The 22,746-nt window shown below is 39.9% G+C and overlaps 1 protein-coding gene across 1 annotated transcript in view; it reads right to left on the bottom strand.

Moving 5' to 3' along the window:
• Positions 1-733: 733 nt before the first annotated feature.
• LOC141016976 (adenylate cyclase type 1-like) overlaps positions 734-22,746 on the bottom strand; it is a 38,524-nt gene continuing 16,511 nt past the window's right edge. Inside the window, exons 5-20 of the mRNA XM_073491589.1 lie at positions 15,346-15,473; positions 14,359-14,517; positions 13,189-13,330; positions 11,776-11,931; positions 7,825-8,022; positions 7,635-7,732; positions 7,440-7,524; positions 6,263-6,352; positions 5,655-5,917; positions 4,393-4,519; positions 3,793-3,954; positions 3,561-3,707; positions 3,382-3,480; positions 2,469-2,583; positions 2,242-2,366; positions 734-1,153 (exon numbers count right to left, since the gene is read on the bottom strand). Coding sequence (XP_073347690.1) covers positions 734-1,153; positions 2,242-2,366; positions 2,469-2,583; positions 3,382-3,480; positions 3,561-3,707; positions 3,793-3,954; positions 4,393-4,519; positions 5,655-5,917; positions 6,263-6,352; positions 7,440-7,524; positions 7,635-7,732; positions 7,825-8,022; positions 11,776-11,931; positions 13,189-13,330; positions 14,359-14,517; positions 15,346-15,473 — 2,514 coding nt within the window. The remainder of the gene's footprint in view (positions 1,154-2,241; positions 2,367-2,468; positions 2,584-3,381; positions 3,481-3,560; positions 3,708-3,792; positions 3,955-4,392; positions 4,520-5,654; positions 5,918-6,262; positions 6,353-7,439; positions 7,525-7,634; positions 7,733-7,824; positions 8,023-11,775; positions 11,932-13,188; positions 13,331-14,358; positions 14,518-15,345; positions 15,474-22,746) is intronic.

Here is a 22,746-nt window from a genome sequence, read left to right as displayed (position 1 = left end):
AAGGCTCAATACTTTGGTTTTCTTTCAACAGGAGTACCGTTACTATGGCTGTCAACTCTTAAAAAGTCATGCACTATTTAACTGTAAATACGTCTCAAAAAAAGCCTATTTCATCCAGTGAGCTCCGAGTATAAAAAAGAACTTTGTGCTGCTTCTTGTTACAATTCAGAATTAACCACACATGCATACACACACTCACAAAGTACACGCATGCATGCTTACATACACCAAAAAAAAAAAAGAAAAAAAAAAAAAAGAAGAAACACCATTTTACACTGTAAATAATGCAATGTATCCTTGGCATAATCAGAAAGACAGTGCAAAAGCAATAGCATGATCAGTCTTTTTCTGGATATCAATGCACATATCCCTTATATGTGGAATATGTAGTACATATGAAACAAAGATGCACATTATACCTGGATCTGAGGGAACCCAGGAACACCACAAATCTAATCATCTGGTATAGAGATGTTAAAAGAGGATTCCGGGTTTCTTTCTTCTTCACTCCACATTTGTCTTCCCAGCAGTAAAAATCCCTAAAAACGAGAATGATTGTCCGCATCACCATGTCATTTCTCCGGATGTTCATATCCTGAATGAGCATATTCTGGGTTGTGCCAGTAGCTCAGGATTTACAGGAAATACCTGGACAGCCCTGTCTTCTTTAGGCCTCCAACCAGGGTTTTCCTTCCTTTATTCATTCAAGTTGAACTTTCCAGTCTTTTTCATCCTACACTGCCACATCTGCAACAGCTGCCACCGGCTGGATCTCAATCCCTGTCACCTCTAAGTCCTCCTCGTCCTCCTCGCCCACCGCTGGCACGCAGGGCGGGGGCAGGCATGTCGCTTGGCCGTGGCTGCTGTTGGTGGCGTTCATCTGCATGTTGCTGCCCATGCTGGGAAAGACAGTCAGGCTGGCGGCGGAGGAGACGCTGCCCAGATTGGTCGGGACGCTCGTCTTACCGCAGGAGTGGATCCGGCGCGCCAGGCTGGCGGAACGCACCACTGAAGACATGATCGTAGTGCCCACGCCCTGAACTTTCCCCTCCAGGAAGTAGGTCAGCATCTCACCTTTACCCTTGACACTGACTTTGCCGCGGCACACCAGGTCGTAGTTGGTGTTCAGGAGGCGATAGACCTCTTCGGTTACCTGTATTATATAAAACAAGGAAAACATACATGTGAATGTATTCATGTGAACTAATGTAGGAAAACACTCACTGCCTTCCTGGGGTTCAACCGAATATCAACAGGATTCCCACACCTTCTTTAAAATCAGATAAAAGGATGTTTCGAGTACTCTCCAGGAGTCAAGGAGTCAAGGAGAGTCAAGGAGCCAACACTACAAAGTTTGGTTAATTACTGGAAGAACACTGGGAATTTTTTAGAACAAGCACACTTTAAAGTGCACTTAATGTTAGCTTTGATAGTTGTTTGCTGTAACTTGTATCTATTAGTTTCACTCCTGCTTTCCAAAGAACTATCTAAAGAACTGTTCTTGTACAAAATATATCAATTCAAGTACTGTCATTGACCAATCTCTATGTATGTCTATTTTCAAAAGCATTCACAATTCACTGATTTATATCAAAATAAAAACACATAATGTCTTTTATTATACAATTATAAATTACTTGTCCGTAGTAAAATTGTTGCATTGACATTCTGTGGACGTTACAATAATATAATATATAATAGTATATACAAATGATTATCTTGTGTGCGGATCGATATATACATATATATGTATATATATATATATATATATGTATATATATATATATATATACATATATATATATATATATATATATATATATATATATATATAAATATAAATCTTTCAGGATCTTAAAGACTCTGAAAGGAACCATTTTGCATAGTACATAGTTTAACGTTCGATACTTTCAGTACATTTAGCTGGTAATACTTTTGAACTTTTACACTGGAAGCGACCATAAAATTACATTACATCACATTAAATTCTGCAATATTTTATTCTTGAAGAAGAAATTTCAATTTCGCCTCTTTATAACTGCATTTTATCTCCACACTGACTCCTCTGTCTCCAGACGTTGGTCTATTTGGACATGTACCTTGCGCTTTGTATTTCTTTTTAATGAGTTTTGCGTTTTTATGATGCTTTAATTCATGCTCTCCCCATAAGCATTGTCTATTAACCAACTGTACCTCATATAAAAACTACATTTACATAAATATTTAAGATGCGTTGGATACCTGTATCTTTCCCGGTACTCCCGTGCTGTCCATCCTGCTCGCCACGTTGACTGTGTTCCCCCAGATGTCATACTGAGGCCGTCGTGCCCCAATCACCCCCGCGACCACTGGACCCACATTAATACCTGCGCAAACAGGAGAAAATGTTTAAGTACAAAACAATGCCAAACTCACATTGTGATTTACTTTGTGATTGTGTTAACAGTTTAACACAAGGGCAGACGTACCCACTCTCAGGACAAACTCATTGTATGACTGATAGTTGATTTCATCCAGAACGTCAAACATCTCAATGGCGTAGTCCGCTATCGTGCTTAGATGGTCGTAAACAGACTTCTTGGCCTAAAGAAAGGAAGTAAACCAAGCTGTTAGTATCTGTGCAGGAAATTATCCTTCATATTGTCTTTCTCATTTTTATGCACTCGTGTTGCAGCTGTATAACATTTTCGAGGCATACTGTGGTATGAACCTTGATGGTTATCATACATGTGCTGTTGCTTATCTATGGTATTGAATTCTACTGCATTATATATATATTTCAAGTTTATATCCACTTTCATGTGTCAGGACACAAAATTATTATAAAGCGTTTGTTCAACCAAAACACCCCTTCTGTGTTCATTACTTTAAAGGTGCAATATGTAAGAATTTTAGTTGAGAACATTCAGAAAATCCACTAGAAATGATCAACATAATGTGAAGAAATAACAGGTTTTACATTATGATGTATTGTGTTGCAGAGATATCTACTGCAGTTAGCATGCTAACCAGCTAGCCCCAGCCCATACCAGTCTGAGGTTTCTGTCATAGCGTTGTAAACACCGACACTCCTCTGGTGCCCTGAGCTCCCAGTCTGGACCACTAAATGCACAGCTAACTGAGCTAACTAGCTAAAGGCAGCTACAGTTAGCAACAGTTAGGTAATACTCGACGGTGACACGCTGACCCCTAAATCTTTAAGTATGACTTCTGCAGCTGGCCAATTCTTATATATTGCACCTTTAAGGGTCATTGTAACTGATTATAGTAATATTTATATATCAAACATCGTGATTTAAGCGTGTAAAATCTGATACTGTTGCAACCTGATGATGTCCTACATCCATTTATACACTTGCAAAAAAGAAAATGTCCTGTCACCTTGGTGCCAATGGTGGGGACGAGGCCCACAGCTGCCATGTATGTGCTGCCGATGGTTTTGATTTTCTCTATGTCTTTGTAGCACTCCTTATCCATGAGCTGCAAAACACACACAATGCAACACGATTAAAATCTCCCTCTGTTTAAAATTTAAGAAAAAGAAAAAAATCTTGCCTCACCTCGTCAAAGTCAGCGATGATCTCATTCAGCAGTCTCAAGCACTCCACTCCCATGTTGTTGCCGTCCAGCTCGATGTAGAAGTCATTGAAGTTTGGGATGGAGGCGAACAGGACGCCGACTTGTGCGTACGACTGATAGTACAGATCCTAAATGGAAAAAGGGAGAAGACAGTATAAAAGAATCACATACCTCACATGTTTCTTATTTTTTGTCCTATGTCTGTTTATCTACCTGTTGGTCAGTCTGCCTGCCTGCCTGTTTATTAGCGAGGCTCACCATGTTCCTGGGGTTCGACATGAGGAAGTGTTGAGCCACATGTGCAGGCAGGAGGTTGAAGAGAATCCTCCTGTTGTCCAGCTTGACTTTCTCCATGCCGTCTCTTTCCTCTTCAGCCTGACAGCAAATGTAGCACACATAAATACACAGATATACAGCTGTGAGACTGTCCCGTATTTTCACCACATGGGGTCAGTAAAAAACTGTTCTTCTGCAGTTGGATCTAAAATGGACTTGGATACATTACACGACTAATGCTGCCGGTTAAATGATTAAATAGCTTAAAATTAAGCTTCAACACTTCAATCTCACTCTGCACAATAGTCCTTTTTTCCTGGCGCCAAATAAAACAGAGCCAGAACAAGCTTCTTACCCTCATTTTTGCCAAAGAACAGACAGCCAGCAGCCTATAAATACAAATCCTCCATACATGGCCTAACAGAAAGCTGAAATGGCAGCATTTCTACAGTGAACTTATGTTATGGTAATTAGATTTAAGCTTCTCGACATCCATAAGCCTCTTTCACACGCACACTGACACACACACTTCCTGACCTGCACAGCCCATAGGAAGTCCAAGCGTAGTTTGAGGTCAAGTTGCCTGGAGTGGAGGGCCAGGGCACCGACAAAGAGCAACAGAGACAGGATGGGCTCGTAGCCCCGGATGTGGAAGGACCCCCCACTGTGGAAGACACCGACACACAAGTCAGCACTGGACTGGACTGGACCACACAGAAAACTACACGTAAGGGCTGAGTGGACCCCCCACAGAGTGAGAGGCAATCATGAGCTAATTTTACTAAAGAAATAATGACAAACAATAAGTAGGAAAAAACTCAAGAGAGAAATGAAAGAGAAGAGAGAATTAAATAGGTTTTCACATTTTTGGACCATACAATATCATATTATTTGCTGAAGCATGACTGCATTTAAACAAAATGAGTTTTTCAAGAGGGATCTTATCTTAATAAGCTTAACAAATCCAACGTTATCACTTTCCAGGAGCACATTAATGATCTGAGCTCCAATAAAATTGGCCAGGCCCCTTGGTACTGGTTTGAAACAGCTAACGCGCTCCCATCATCCAGCCCACATTGTCCTTTCAGGCTTCTGATTTGGAACTAATGAGCACATGTGCAGCATCGGAGGGTGTTACATGAAAGAGTGTGTGGGCTGCAGACAAGCAAAGACTCCTCCGCACACATGCATACATTTTGGCACATGTACTGTAAACGTTCTTCTAAAGTCCCGGTTATCTGTGCTCTCTCCGGATCGGGCAAAAATTCATTCACAGAGAGTCTTCTTCTGATAACTTGAATGACTCGCAATCAAAACTAGATTACGGGGCTCTTACTTTAAAGGACAGGTCCCCACGAAAATGAAGATTCAGTCAGTATCTACTCACCCTCATACGGATGGAAGGTTTTGTAGTCGACAAAATATTTCTGGAGCTTCACAGTGTTGCAGCTGAAGTAGATGGGGACTTAAAAAACAACCAAAAAACAATACAAGATGGTCTCCGGAAGACGTTATTTAGACACTTTTTCAGCCAAAATCTTCATAGTAGCTGCAAAGCTACAAGCGTGCACCCCGTCTGAAGTGGGTGCAGGAGCTCAACCATGCGTCAAGGTTGAAAATGTTGAACACAGCAGCACAACATTTGAGCTTCCCACCCGTGAGCGTGATGTCAAAGGAAAATGGCCGCCGTATGAATATGGTCTATGCAACGCTGTTTTGCTCTGAAGCTCCAGAAATGTTTCGTGGAAGTGTGTTGTGTCTGTTCAGTGTTTGTGGTCATGCTGCGCTGTGAACCTCACCCTGCGGTCTTGCGAAAGCCGCTGAGCTCCAACACGGTGACATACAGCACCCCCAGAAGGAGCATCAGCGCCATCTTTGGCAGCCAGGAGACCCGCAGGAAAAGTGCCAGGGTGAGTGTGCCCACCACACAGGACAGAAAGGCGTAGCGGGCACCGTCACAAGGCAGCTCCGCCATGGTGTGGTTGGCGCCGCTGTCCACATCAATGATGAGGATGGAGCTGTTGGTGTTGGCACTACCCCACAACCAGGGCATACAGCCCACCTGACAGAGGCAAACAGGAGGATACATGTGCACAAAGATGATAAGATATTAAAGTAGAGAATAGATTGCAACAGTCCACCACTTCTGCACTTTTCTCTTGTTACAAGATAATATATCACTGCTGTTTTAATATCACCATCACAAATAAGGTAGGGGGTGGGCAATGGCTCAAACATTTTATGTTTTAATAATATTATTGTGAATGACAAACATTAATATGACAAATTCACCTGTGTGTAGTAACAATTTCAGCTTTTTACTGTACCCTACCTAAAACACAGCTGATACAACTCACTGCAAGCATCTCACTCCCAAACATACTCTACAGTTGCCCTTCCTACTTACCACACAGGCCTGGGCCACAGCGTAGATTAAGAGCACTATGAAAATACAGAGAACAGTGCGGATCTGAATGGTCAGGCACCCTGGAAAACACTGAGAGACAAAAACAAAGAAAAGTCGGATGAAGTAGCTTCTTTATTAGGTAGATGATTTATATTTACAAAGTGGAGGCAAATAAAGTATATGCTGGGTGGCATTCTAACCATTTCTGACATATATAAAGCAACATAACAAAAAAACAAAACATTTTCATAACTGAATCAGCATACAATGTTAATAAATGGTAATTTGAAAAATATTTTTTAAATAAAACTATTTATTATGCATTTTTTTATTGTTATTTTGAAACCAATGTTTATAATACTTTGTAAATGTTTAATAAATACTGTGTAGTTCATCTATAAACATTATAGAGCCATTATGAGGTTGCAACTGATGTTTATAACCCTTTACGATTGCTTAATATTTGGTTTATAAAGCATGTCATTGTTTAACAGTGAAATATCTATTAGCTAAAGTTTGATTAACTATACATTTACCATTTATTAATGATGGTTATTATAAAGTGTTGCCACTCAATGTAATTCAAGCCAAATTACAATGTAGATGCGCTAAAAACTACCGCCTATTTTTTGCATGAATGTATGTGTATGAATGAATATTTTTTGTGTATGTTTTAGATGTTTGCATTTTTCATTTCATCAGACTTTTTGTTTTATTTTTATTTTTAGTTCCTCTTGTGGGGGTGTCAAAACAGACAACATGCAAACTTTCTACACAGATTGCAAAGCAAAGAAAAGAAAAATAACATTTTAAAAAGTCGTATTGTGTGAGGGAAATTGAATTATATTACAAACAAATACTTATGTTGTACTTATGTAATACTAAATGTCTCAATATGTGGCAAAACTAAAATAGGACAAAGGGTGTTAGCTGTAAGAATAGTGTAAGGAAAAAAGACTTGAAATCAGACAAAGATTCAGGCAACACGAGGAAAATAAGGCGAGTAAAGAACAGAAGGAGAGGGAGAACATGAACCTATAAAAGCATCAAAGAGTAGAAAAACTTGTCACACTGTTGTGGTCAGGATTGGTAAAGGGTGACGCATGAATAAAATGTGAATGTGGAAAGGAAGATTATTACTCGGGTCAGGCTTGGATAAGAAAGCAGCTGTTATTACCTGTATTCTAGTGATATGCAGGTACATGATACAAGCTACTAGGAAACAGATGCAGAAGACGAGAAGGACTAGTACTGCTGTGCCCCTGAGTGGAAAGAGAGGAGAGAGGCAGATGGTGGAGTTAGTTCAAAAGACAAAGAGACTTGAAAGAGAGATAAATAAAAAGGAAACGCCAACAGAACATGCTGTACGTACTGTGGTATGATGAGAAGATAGACAAGGCCGAACAAGGCAGCTAGGATCAGAGAGAGGACCACTGCGCTGGTGAAGTACTCATCAGGAACCTGGTGGTACTATGCAATGCCAGAGACCAGATAAGAGTCATTAACATTCATTCACAGGCTTCATCACTGCACAGCTACACTACACGTCTGTAGTCTCTCACCCTCTGCTCGCGCTCAGAGCACTTATACATGAGTGTGAGGAAGTTGAGGTCCGCCGTGTCCGACTCGGTCTGGCGGGCCTCGATCAGTCGGCCGATGTAGCGGTTGACCCGGGTTCTGGGGCTGCTCTGGATCAGATTAGCCTGGTTTGCGTTGGTACGATTCCTCAGCTTCTGTGGAGCCGTCCGCATGGCCCTCCGCTGGTGGGATAAAGAAGAAACCTTCACTGAAATTATAGATCTTGGAAAACAATAGTGAGACAAAGAGGCTGTGTTTCTCTGCACTAGTGTTATATTATCGTTTTAGGAACAAGGGGTGAATAAGAGTCAACAACAAACACGGGCAGCTGATTATACTTTCAAATTAGGACGTCGCCTTCACACTTAACTTCATTACTGAATGCACCCCGCTGTGTCTGAGTGTCTTCGGAAGCCAAAGTGAGCAGCTTTGCAAAACATTGGGCATTGGAGCAAAGCCAGAGAGTTAACACGGCAGAGTGGATGTTTGTGTGTGTGTAGGTGGGTGAGTGTACATGTAAGTGAGCATGCTGGATGAATTGTGTGGCTCAGTGGCACAGTAGGAGAGCAGAGGGTGACCGAGAGTGTTCATGAGTTCATTACATGACATGAACGTGTACGGCTCACTGACTTCCTTCATTTTCTTTTTTTCTTCGTCTGTCCTTCCTTAATTGCTGCTTTCCCTCCGTGCTCCTCTATGCTTCCTTCCTTCCTTCTTTTATTGCTGTTCTTCCTTCCTTTTATTTCCCTCGCCCATTTCTATATATTCTTCCAACTTCCATCTTTTCTTTCCTGCTTCAGGTTATTCTTTGTGACCTCTCTCCCTGCTTCTGTATATTCTTCCTTCTTTCCATCCTTCTGTAGGTATATTCTTCCTTACTTCCTTATTTCTTTTCTTGCTTTTACATATTCTCCCTTCCTTTTTTCCCTCTGCACTGCAAATTTTCTTTCCAATTTCCATCTTTCCTTACCTGTGTCTGCATTTTTCTCGTTACTTCCTTCCCTGCGCTTTATATGTTCTTTCTTACTTCCTTTGTTCCTTCCTAGGCCCCTCCCTCCCCAACTGCTTCCATATATCCTTCCTTCTTTGCTTCCTTTCCTAGTTCTGTATATTCTTTCTTGCGTCTGTCTTTCCTTCCCCGCTTCCATATATTCTTCCTTACTTCCTTCTTCCTCTTCCTGCTTTCATATATTCTTCCTTCCTTTTTTTCTTTTTCCACTCCCCGCTTTCATATTTTCTTCCCTACTTCCTTCTTTCCTTCCCCGCTTCTATATATTCTTCCTTACTTCTGTCTTATTATTTATTCCTGTATTTTCTTTCTTGCTTCCATATATTTTTCTTTACTTTTTTGCCTGCATATAGATTCTTTCTTATTTCCTTTTTTCCATTTCTGTTTCCATATATTCTTCCTTCTTCTCTTCCCTTCCTGCATCTATATATTCTTCTTTACTTCCATCTTTCATTCAACATTAATTCTTATTACCTTCTCTTTCCTTTCTTGCTTCTGTATATTTTTCTCAACTTACTTTTTCGCTTTCGTATATTCTTCCTTACTTTCTTTTTTCCTTCTTTCTTTCCATCTATCCATCCTCAGTCGCCTCCTTCCTTCCCTGTTTTTATATATTCTTCCTTCTTCCCCTTTTCCCATCTTGATTCTTTCTGTTCTATATTTCTTTCTAATTTTTTCCTTGCTTGTGATTATTTGTCCACAATCCATTGTTTCTCCCCTGCTCTGGTCTATTAATCCTTACTTCCTTCTCCACATCCTCGCTTCATCTTTGCATCTTTGGCTTATATTTTGACTTCCCTCCTTCCATCTAGACTCTCTTCTCTCTTTCTCTCCCCATTACCATCCCTTATTTATCTGCGTCTCCCTCACATTCTTGTTTTGTTATTTATGAGGCAGTAACACAGTGACCTGCAGATGCCGACTTCTCCTTATGCTCCATATTGTGCTCAACGTAGCGCAGGACACATCAGGCAGCCATGTCTGCTGCACCAAAAATCCTATTCATTCATCCCAGGTCCCGCATATCGCTCCCCTCCGTGCCTTGAATGCATATGTCATTTCACACAATCCAAGTGTGTGTGGTCTGAATGTGAAATTACCATTCAGTAGAAGGTGTATGTATGACTTAACCTATCACCACTTTTCCCTTTTCTATTTGCCTGTTTTATACTAATCTGCCCTCTGTCTGCAATGTGAGGATGTAGTCATTACTGGCAATGTAGATTTAAGAGGTGATACTATCATGTAGTGCGAGATCCATTGAAGGCACCTACTGAGGGCGATATTATGAAAGTGGGAAATGATGCTTCGTCAATCATAATAAATGTTAAAACACCTTGTAAACAGCTCATGACCTATATAAAGCACCCTCCTGGTGTTTTTCTATCCATAAAAATAGTATACTATACTTGTCATGACATTGATTGGACATAAATTAATGCTGTGCTTGCTTGTCATGACCTTATACATAACTGCTACATACCTTATCTTAGTCCTAACCCTAAAAGTAATCATTAACCTTATGTGGACTGTTTTATGTGGAAGTGACAAATGAGAAAAATATATAACACACACACACACACACACACACACACAAACACGTACACACACACACACACACACGTACACCTGAAAATCTGGATTAAAACAGCTGTTGCAAGAATTGTACAGCTGCCAGGCCAAAGGATTTCTCTTCAGGCGCACAAGGTCAAGTAAGCTCTTTGACATTCGGCCAGATTGCCAGTGTCACTGACAGTCTGTGCAGGGGAAATGGTATGTTGTAAGAGCAACATGCTGAGGTCATTATAGCTGACAGGATCATCAATTACCACCACTCCCTATCTTCTTACAATAAAGTGTACATCATGTGTCAGCCATGTATTTATTTACTGACCAAGGTTTGTGAAGCCTCTCAGGCTGAATTATTTTCTTCTAAACGGTGGTTTGCTAATTTAGCTAAACCCACAATCTTGTAGTCTTATATATAAACAAACAATTGGGTGTCGTGATTGCTAACCACTTGGTGTGGGTGGACGTCTCCAGATCGATAAAAAAAAAATGTCACGAACAGAGTTAGAGAGTCTATGATTCAGAATAGGGCTGCGACTAACAATTATTTCCATCACTAATTAATCTGCCAATTATTTCTCGATTAATCATTTGATCTATACGATGTCAGAAAATTGTGACACACTCCAATCTCCAATACTCAAGGCAAGGAATAGATTGCTAAAAAAAATTACTTCTCAAGATCTGTGGAAGAGGAAACGTGCCCAGAAATGTGATAAGATGACTCTTGACCATCATCTCGCAGCACTGTTGTACTTCAGAATGGCCGTGCTGCAAATATCACTGTAGGAGTGCAATGTGCAATGTTCAATGAGGTGACAAAGAACAATTGCAGAAGCGCCTCTTGCACATGCTAATATCTACTGTATGTCCGAGAGTTCACATCAAGAAAGCCACTAAACCGTGAAGGAATCCACGAATGCACATTGTTGCTCCTCTGTTTGTCAAATGCCATTTGGATGATCCACAACTCAAGAAATGTTGTCTTTTTAAAAAGACACTCCGGAATATGAATAAAATAAAAATGTTGATTATAAAGGAGAATAGTTTGAAATGGCTTAAATTGTTGCACAGATAATATTTTCCTGAAAAATATTGTTGCTAGTTGTGTTAACTTATACGGGGATACTTAAACAATACCACAAATAAAGACAATAAAGATTTAGGTTATGGATTAAATAGAGAGATCAGCCTGCTTTTAGGGGTATTTACAAATCTAGGTTTTTCAAAATAAAGCGTTCACCAAACATTTTTCACTACTGTAGAAAACGCTAGACATTCAGACAATATACGCTTATGTCTCTATCACAGCACGAACAAACACAGAAACGTCAAGACATACACTGAGAGTTTATACCTTATCACCGTCCTCGCAGTTCATGACATTGGAGAAGGGAATCTCAGCCTTGAACATCTTCCTGCAGTGCATAAGCTGCACTAGTAAGTAGCACACAGTTTTGAACTTCATCTTTTTGGCGGGCTTTATATCCGAAAGAATCAATCCTGGGAATATCTGTCACCAGATAAGAGACGGGAACAAGGATTTAGTCATGATACCCCACACAGTTACATATATTATGTAAGGGTCTAGAAATCATGCACAGGCATTGGACTGTCAGTATGCATGCGCACACATGCTCGTGCACACACACACGCATGCAATCACTATTACCAGGCTCAGGAATTTAACTAAAGTGGTTTAAATAAGGTCAATCCCTTAGGTGATTTTAATAGTTTCAGGACTTTGCTGCCCTCATTTCTCTTTCTTAAAGCTATTTTAGAAAGACTGATGTAGATTAAGCATAGAGTTTGGGGAAATGTAAGAAATATATGCTTTGTTCGATACACAAGGTTGGAGGTTGGTCAGTAAGCAGGAGAAATGAATGGCACAATAGAGAAATGGGTAAAAGCCTATCCAACACAGCTTAGTTAGGGCACATCTTTCTCTGAACTGTGTCTTTGATGAAGTCTAACCATCAGCTCCATTAAGAGGATTAGCAAAGTCTCCTGCATATCAAAGAAATAAAAAAGCACGCAACTGGGATGTCACAGGTCACATAAGGACTCATGTAACCTATGTGAAAGCCTTATCTTTCATAACATGAAACCTGCTGCAAGAAATAATGAGGAGAGGGAGAGAGGAGAGGAGAGGAAAGGAAAGGAAGGGAAAGGAAAGGAAAGGAAAGGAAAGGAAAGGAAAGGAAAGGAAACAAGACTGAAATTCCCTCTCCAGCTGCTTGTGGCACATCTGTTGGAGATGTCCATGTTATTAATGCGTATGCACTGACGTGCACACACACACATATCTCTGTTAGTTTGTCAGACTGTGCAGATTTAAGATGCCACTGGCTGTTTTCTTATTCTTTATAGCTCCAGTCCAATCCATTATAGGCTGGACGTGAGATCGGCTCAACAACAAATGTGTGCCAGCTCCATCATATGATGGAAGCTATATTTCTATTTAAAGGATGGTGTTATTGTAGATCTTGGCAAACACTGGTCAAGATAAGCCTGCTTTGTCAACCTACTCTGATTTACCACGTGCAGTAGTTCCGGTTAATATGGATTAGCATACGACCTGCAGAAGCTTTGCTAATGTGTACAGTACACTGTCTAGCTGATAAAAGGTTCAGCTAAGGCCAACGTCTTATAGGAAGGGTTATCTGAAGATAAAACTGACGCTGTCATATCATTTTCCTCTGCGAAAGGCTCATAGAAATAAACAGTATATTAAATATAAATTTGTGAGCACAGTATTACAATACGATACCTTCCGTCGGTGAGATGGCACTATAAAGAAGGTTTCAATTTCATGTTTTTGGAGGAAGGCGTTCCTTTCATGTCCGTTTCCAGGCTCCACCTCATAATCTCCATTTAGGCACTCCAGCGTGGATCTGGTGATGTGGACTTTCCTGCAGAGCACAGGAACAGGCAGGACAGGATAATATACACAAGACAAGTAGACTCATAGCCACTGCAGCAGCAGTTATGTGCATTTTGGCACAAACTGTTCAGGGCAGGTCATCTGCAAAAGAGTTTTACAGGAGGCATGAGGGCTGACATCTTGCTCCTGTAGGCAATTTGCAAAAATGAAAAGATGACAAGACTTACTTTAGGATACTGAAAAAAAATGTCATTCTGCTTATAACGCAACATTATGTAACATTTTTACCATAAAATAACAGATTCAAAATCATTTTGATGGTACAGTGTTTTGTAATAGGGTGAATGGTGTCTCTGCACCCCCATCATTTGTTTCTGCACTATGTAACTTAAGTGAGAGAGGATCACAGCATTACATACATGTTTACTTCAGCATACAAGTTTTCAACACATAACATTGTTACAATGTTTACATTTTTAACCCTATTCATTCCCGGTTTAAAAGTGCATGGAATTTAAGCCATTTTTTCTCATAATCTGAGCCAGATATTTCCACTTTAGTAGCACTTACATACACCAAACTATCCAGTTTTATTCCTATCCATAGCTCCTGAGGTTTACTGAGGGATTTGTTCACACAGTATATCACTCAGAGCCTGATTGATTTAACAATTTATACAAAAAATATGGGGAAAATGCATTTTTAATGGCTGTTGACAGTATTCTCTGATTTATAGACTGATAAAAAGAGATTGTCAACAAAATGTAACAAGAATATTTTACCTAATTTTATCCAATGTTTAGCATATTTAAACACACAATTTTTAGAAAACTTAAATGCAAAATTTAATCATCTTAATGTAAGTAATCAACTGGGAAAATGTCTATCAATTAAAAGTTTTTACTCTATTCACCAGTAGTGTCTAGGTTTCAATAGTTGCTTCTAGCTTCCATAATCAGTTACAATCCTTTTTCCAGAGCACCAAAAAAATAAATAATGTATTCATCGGTGTAGAGGTTTGTAAAAAAAAAAAAAAAAAAAAAGTCCAGTACTTACCCAGGTAGTCCTCCAGCCTCCATCACATTGGCTAGGGTCACATCATTGGACCACACATCATATTGCCATTTCCTGAGGCCCAGCACTCCACATAGCACCCGACCTGTATGCAAGCCCACGCGCATGTTTAGGTTGACTTCAGTGGCCTCGGCTACTGACCTGCAGGGGCAGAACACGTGGAGGGTTGGAGTGAGGTTGTAGGATCAAATCCATATCAGTATGGACAGTATATCTGTAATTAGGCAATTCAAGAAAAGAAGTATTTATGTATGATGATTGAGGTCAGATACAGGCGACGAACACACGTCCTGAACTCAGAATAAGATCAAATCTGTTACTACAGGCATTCTTTGTAAATACTGTATGTCAGTCCGTCAAGAACAAAAAAGTCTTCAAAAAATTCTCTACTTTGCTCTAACATCCCAAAATAGACTGGAAGAACAAAACAGACTGCTAAGTTAAGCATTTCTATTTAATCAGTGTTGAGGAAAAAGTCTAATCTTAATTAGCAGGCTTTCAGTCAAGTCATGAAAGTATCTGATATTATCTTCTGCTGCATCTCAATCTCTCACTTTCTTTTTGTCCTTTTTTTCACACTTCCAAACAACGCAGGCTATGCAGAGAGAGGAAACACTTTCAAGCTCAGTAAAATTGCTTATTTTCTTCCACCAGTAAAGCCTTTTCTCCCACCCAACTGTGGTTCTGCTCGCTCAAATGTTCAGTGTTAGAATTAAATCGCAGCACACATGGCTAATCAGGCTGCAGTTTGCTCTACTTGAAGGAAATCTCTCAACATGGACTCAGTTAAACAGTGTGTTTGGATAACAAATAACAATGAGAAGGACGATTTTAGTGCAAAAGCATATTCTGTTGAACAGATGGACAGATAAAGATTACAACAATAAAACAATTCGATATGTCACTTTCAATATATATATTAAAAAAAACAATATGAAATGAAAGACCCAAACAAATATGAACACTCACGTTATGGTGTCGATCATGTCCAGACCCATCTCGACACAGCAGTGGGCGTGGTCGGTCTTGGGTTGGGTCAGTCCAGACACACAGTAGTAACAATCCCCCAGGATTTTAATCCTGCGACAGTGGTTCTCCTGCAAACCAAAAAACAGCGTTATAATGAAGTACTGTAGTGCTGCAGGGATGCCCTGGCCTATAAATCCTGTTCTTCAGATAGAAGAAGAAGAAGACTTTTTCTTTACATCAAACAAATGTAACATCATCATGATTTTGATCTTGACTTGTATTTCCTTGACGGCCATTGGTGCGACCTGTATGGGGGGCTTGGACACCGTTAAAACCTGCCTGTAGGTCTAGTTATTATATAATTCTTCCTTTGGTCGAAGTGGTACTGCAGCATACACCATCATAGTTATGCAGGTGAAATTTCAGGGGTGGTATAGAACCCTGCACGAACCTAAGACACCAAAAAACACACGTCCACCGCCAAGGTAGGTGCATTTTGGCCAATGACTCTCACATGTACATTCACGTGTAGGACAAGATCTTACATGTGATTCAACATCTTCCTCAAAAAAGAAATCAGCCAATCAGTAACAAGATCAACTTCACAAAACAAGTCATGGTACAGCACTTCTGGCCTTTCACAGGATTCAAAATGAACCTTTAATCATCATAGTCGGCTCATTTATTACTAAAAACCTTTATAACAGGACCAAAAGGCATCACTCTTCTAGCTCAATCAAAATTGCAGCAACAGTGTTGTTTGTGTTAAAAAAATTCTGACATTTAATTATAGTTTATCCATTACACTGATTACACCGATCCATATCCATCAGTGTAATTTATAAAGTATCGCTTCAAGCTACCCGTTGCTGCAAGTAACAAGGTCGATTGAGTTCATGGTGCAGGAGTTATAGCCTTTCAAAATAGGAAGGTTTTTACCTTAAAGTGTAACATCATCATCATCATAAAAAATCTGTCTTCACCAAACATTTCAAGCTAATCACACTTGTGATGTAAGAGTTTAACGATATATACTTTCTTAAAAGTTGTACGATTAATTCCAGTTCTTATAGGCCACAATGGATATTTTGTAATGACAGCTTTCGGACAATATTGGCACATTTTTTGGGATTATACGTACTTTGAAACATTAGAATAAAGTGAACAACAACATTTTTCAAAAATCTGCTGGCCACAGTGAAACACCAACACAACAGTAAACTCTTCTTGCCAAGAGTTAGATGAGATAAGATCAATAGTGTGCCTCTATGATCCTTTTGCTCCTTCACATCTACATTTCGTGGAATATATAGGCTGCAACATAGTACAGAGATGAGTATTTATAAGATATAGGTTAGAGCATATTAGAGATCCACAACAAAGCTGACAGAAGGGCACAAAAAAGCCTGAAACTCATAAATAACCTTGGCATAAATAAGTGTTTATGCCAGCATGGTAGTAGACAGCATGCTGGCAACACCTGCTGTGTGGTTCGAAATGACCAATTGCAAAAAATGTTGGAGGCAACGGAGTAACAGTACCCAACCAAAGACTCATGTCCGATGTATATATAGGTTTACATATTGGCACAAAATCCGAGAGACAGAGGCAGTCAATAAAGTAAAAGACCGTTAGAACACAACAGCCATGACACATGGACTGATCACATGTTCATTGTCCCATGCAAATTCTCGAGACTTTGAACTTGAACAACACAACACCGAAATGGTTCCCACACCTGCAGCACCAAATCAACGGCTCAGCCTCACTTTGGGGAATAAGGTGAGTCACTCTCTCACTCTAAGCAGTGGCATGAAAAGGCGGCTCACAAACGTAACCCATTATTAGAGGATATGAGCAACAGACGCTCATTTTACCAGGGAGACCGGGTTTACCATGGATGCCTCCTCATAACCCTTTATTGTTTCCATGGAGGTAATGGGATCGCTGGCCATGCATGTGACGAGCACAAAGACTCATAATTATGCACAATGGTGGGCACAAGACAAGATGGATGCTCTATTTTTAACATGCGAGCCATGTGAGTTTCAGAAAAAGAGAGACAGCTCGTGATCGTCGGCTGCAAATATTTGCCGGTCATGCTTTCGTGGCATGGAGGCCCACCACGTGCCGGTCATGTAAAATATAATGTTGGACACAAAGGTATAAAGTAAAAAGCACTCAGCAGCAGTATTGTAGACTGTTGAGCAGCTCTTTGTAGTTCTGCTCTGACAAAGGCAGCTTCTGTTCAAATATTTTAGGAAATATTTGAATCCCAAAATGAAATAATAACTACTGATCTCATTCAAAAAGATCTCAAAATTATTTGAGATATAATAATTAGGTACTTAGATAAACATCATGCTGATTAATTAAGGTTAAGGAACACATATTAACCATTAATCAGTTACCTATTAGCATGCATATTAGTAGCATTTTGGCTCTTTATCAGTCATTATAAAACACTCATGGATGCCTTATCCTGCATGACCATCTTCTACAGCTACAAGGCCATTACCTCATGGTTTTCTAACCTTCTTATTACTGCTTATTGATAGTAAGTAAGGAAGTTGTTGTACATAAATTAAGATCTTAATATGCTTTGCTCAGTATGGGCCCTTAATAACATTTAATAAATATGTTCGTGCAGAATTAGTGTTGTTAAGATAATGGAATTTCTAACTACAAAACAATATCTTGAAAAATATCAATGTTTTATAGCATTTTTGAGAAATAAAACAATGCTGGGCATTGCAGATATGATAATTTATTTCCTTGGCTAGAAGAAGAGAACAGCAGAAAGACTTGTGAACATTAAATATTACACTTTTTTTTAGAAAATGTCTTTTCGTCTTTGGATTAAGCCTTTAAAAATAAGATGTGTATGTGTCAATTGGCTGTCGGAAAGAAGAGAGGGCAGGAATATGCAGCTGGTGGAGGTGTACTGATATACATATGACCCTTTTAAAACCTTTGGTCAATGGAATGAGCTTGGTGCTAAAATAACAACAAAATATCTTATCGTCAAAGTTGTCTTTTTCTCCCCTATATCGTCCACTGAAAATGCAGAGCTTCTTTTTGAACTTCACTTATTTTGAGAATACTTGCTGTTGGTGGAGCTCTATGGACCCTCAATTTCTGACAGACGCCTAGAATGGGTGTCAAAAGCAACTTATGAGTCACATAGGTCGAAAAACTATTTACCTAAACATTTAAACTGGGTGTCCTGAAACTCGGTCTCAATGTATTTACTTCCTTGTTTGAAGTCTTCCACATCTTTATTTGGCAATATAAACTTTTTCGAACGGAGCCAAAAGAGGTCTATTGACTATCACGTAACTGTTGGTAATATTTTAATGTAAATGAAATGTAGTGATCACAATGGGACATACCTGATTAGATAAATAAAGGTTACTCAGGTCTCTAACTAAGGTCAGAGTGGAGCAGTAGCAGATGGTGCTACAGTGAGGCATGGTTGAAGCTACAGGAAGCAGGGAAAGCCCTGGTACTTATAGAGTCTCCTACTCTGTACTTTTCCTGTGCTAATCTGCACTGTGAGGGCTTAGGAGCTGATTCAGTCACAAGCTGGATTACCACCGTCATGTGACTGAAGCATTGTGGGCAATCTGGGTGGTCATCAGCGAAGAAGAAAGATGAGTAGAGTGTATTAAGCACAGGTAGAGTCAGACACCTATTACCACTAGAAAAGGAAGCACAGGCAATATATTTTGGATATTTTGTTTTGTTTTCGCTGAGGTCAGACTATATTTAGAGCAGGTGTAGCTGTATTACCAGGCACCTTACATACAGTAAACCCATACGCTTGCAGAGATGCAAATAAGCAAACGCTTCGGTGCGCACAGACAAAGAGAGGGAGACAAAGAGGGACAGAGACAGGGAAGGGGAATATTCAGTGAATGATGATGAAGGAAAAGATGAGCCAGCTGAGAGAGGCAGCAGTTCATTTCCTATGAGGCCCCAAAGGAGAGAGCGGTACACACCGTGCTTTGTCTGTCATACAAAGACAAAGATCAGTGCTGTGTACACATTATTGATGAGGCCAAAGATTAGGGTTTCCACTCCTGTAGCTTCGGGTGGTTGAAAGGACAGGCTGTCTGTCTCCAGCTGTTTGACTGTGTAGATTTATAGCGTGTGTTTTCAACACTTTTCTCACGCACTCACACTATTTTATGCATACTATATCAGAACATTACATAGATTTGAAAGAAAAATGAGTCTACCTTGGTTCGTTGAATTACTTCGAGTCAACATTTCATCAATATCGGCAGACGATGATTCATTGCAAGGCGCCTCTGTTGGGCAAAATGTTTTTGAAAAAGTTCTCTCGAGCTGCACTGACTGGATATTTTCCTTTTGGTCACCAGCTCTCTTATTGATTTGAATTCATATGCAATCATTTATGTGCAACAACAAAATGAATAATATATCAACACTTCCTCCTCCCACCACAACCTGGTGGGTTGGAGTGAGCAGCTGTTGGAGATCTGTGAAGTAAACCTATATGGATATATTTAACAGATATGGCGGATATGACAGATAACGACCGCTCAGTGTTCAGATATTTCTTTTCAAAGATAGCATTGGAAATAAGGAACACCATTTTCTTGGAATGATATAAAAAACATACAATTAAGCTATTACAACTTATAAACAAATTCTCTGCCATGACTGCTTCAGTTTTAGACCCCAGCTTATGGAAGTGCAAGATGCTTTACGGTCACTGAAATGGCAGCCATCATATCTTGATTTTGTTTTTTTTCTTGAAACAGAAACATTTTTCCTGTCGTACTCCTCCCTCAAGAACTGAAGCTTGCTTGTTTGGTTTGGGTTTTGCTTCAGTCCACAGTTTTCTCACTCGCAGGCGCCTGAGGGGGAAACTGCAGGACTCGACAGTGATCCTTGCACCTGCTCGTGAGAGAAACCCAAACAGGGTTATTTGAGTTGTGTTTACACCCAGACTTTGGTTTTCCAGCAGGCAGCTGTCACAGTGTGGGCAGTGAGCAGTCCTTGTGCTCAATTTAAAAATATCACAAATTTTTATTAGCCTCCTAACCACTTGTATTTGTTCTATTTTTCTTGGCATAGGATTTTATATTATATAAACCTGCAGATGTACAAATGATCACGTCTAGATTTGGAAAAGGTTTCCTAAAGTTAACTTTTTGCAGAATTACGCTTTCTTTGAGAATATAATTGTGTGTATTTCAATTTCTTTCACAATCTTTACAAAAACTTGTTTCCTCACAAAAAGAGATTACGACTGACATTGCACCACATCAGGTTACCATGTCTTTGCTCTGTCAGTTCTGACAGTAAATGATGTACTCACAGTATCATGTCTAAACAGTGAATGATAGTTCTCACTATCAAATGTCAGATATGCTTCTTGGGTTGAGTGTTATTTGCTTAAAAATAGTTGTAAAAAGTGACACACTACAAAGAGCTCCTTGATTTGAAATAATGTGATTAATCATCTTGTTTTAAAAGTTATTTACTCATTTCTATCTTTGAACTCATTTATATTCTTAAATTGATCATGAATTAGGCCTCAATTAGTCAGGAAACCTTAAAATTGAGTTATGTACTGGTTAAACAGGCTCCATATATACCATTCTTGCCCAGAGAACAAGTGAGCAGCAGGGGCAGTGACATTGCCATTGTTTAGCCGCTAACAGAGAACCAGAAAGCACACAGCCCCTGAGCCCAATAAAAAGTACCACTGTGGCAGCAACACATACCTGTAGTTGCTAACGTTAGCATAAAGCATACAGCCCCTGAGTCAAACAGAGCTGCGGTGGCAGCAACAGCCTCCTTCAGCGGCTAACGTTAGCACAAAGCACACACCCTCTGAGCCGAACAGAGCTGCGGTGGCAGCAACAGCCTCCTGCAGCGGCTTACATCAGCTCAAAGCAAACAGCCCCTGAACCAAGCTAACCCAGACTGAGGTTAAGTTCGTGATGGCTTTTTTGCTTATGTTTATATGATTGTGGCATTTAACAGAGTTGTTTATTTATGCATTTATTGGACTAAAAAAGCTAAGAGAGCTTGTGAAACGTAACGAACTAGCTGTAAACACATCCGCTATCTCCCAGCTGAAGGGAGGAGGTGGGATTTTTATTGGTTGGATACTTTGAAAATTTTGCTTGCTCTCACTGGTTTTTAAAATCTTACCATCCCGAGCTTTAAGAATGAGAAAAAGAATATTTTTCTAAAAATCCAATGCATTCACTTATTACTGAGCTATAGCCAGTCTAATAATTTGATCTAAAAAACAGCATTTTCCACTCATTTCAAACCTTTGAGCACTTAGTATTTCCAGACTAAATTTACTTATTTCAAGATGTCTTGTCTTATCATTCATATTCTGCAGTGCAGGGATACAAATATGCCACGTTTTGTGTAAACAGCAGCGCACATTCACGCACAGCACATGTGGCGCAGGCCTTTTTGTAAGCTTTCACAGTCATACGTATATGTGAATGAAAAAAGGGAACTCTGACTTGTCGAGGAAGTAAGAGGCAGCAGATAGATACATCACTGAGCTGTCCTAAAAATGGAAACATGAGAGAGGAAGAGAGTGCAGAGAACCACGGGGCATAAAAGACACAGTTGAGGGAAGTAGGCTGCTGCATGTCAATCAAGGAGCCGAGAAACAAGGAGCGGAGGAGTCTTAAAGCTGTGATGCAGGGAGGTGTTGCGAGAGGAGAGAAAAGAAGAGAGACAAGAATGAAAAAGCTTTGTGAAAGTCTGCCATGGAAACAGCGACGGCACATGCACACATGCATACACACACATGCTTACAGACACAGAAGCACATCCAGTCCAGAGCTATTAATGTTATATAGCATCACGGCAACCATAAATTAATCACAGAGTCCCTCTCACAACAGAAACTGTTGTTTCGGGTGCTGGACAGACTGTGGGAAACTCAGCCAGGGAGAGGAAGTGTTTATCGTGTGAGAGGGGCGACCAGTTGGTGTGTTAATTTGCATTCTCTTAATAAATCTATCCCTTCTATCACTTTCTTAAAAAGCAAACAATGTCATTATTATTGTGACGGCTATGTTAATCTTTAACGCTTCCTGTATTTAGACTCGCACAGAAAAGTTCCCAAGCCATGTACGACATAAATATGTGCCTATTCTGTGTAGCCAGTCTCGGTGTTATATTTCCACTACTTCAACACGGACCGAGTTTGGATAGTGATAAGGTTTCAAAGCTTTCCTGAGATGTTTGCGCCCCTTGTCTTGGATCTCAGCGGTAGTCGGCAGATTCTCAGCCTGGTGGTGAAGAGTTATAATTACTCCCAGCTTGTGTTCTTGTGGGTGGTGGGAATCAAACAGCAAATACTTATCAGTGTGAGTGGGTTCCCTGTAAACT

This window comes from Pagrus major, chromosome 21 (genome assembly GCF_040436345.1).
Source record: "Pagrus major chromosome 21, Pma_NU_1.0".
In the NCBI taxonomy this organism is placed as follows: Eukaryota; Metazoa; Chordata; class Actinopteri; order Spariformes; family Sparidae; genus Pagrus; species Pagrus major.
Note: the sequence above shows the minus strand (reverse complement) of the source record. Positions and strands in the feature narration are given on the sequence as shown.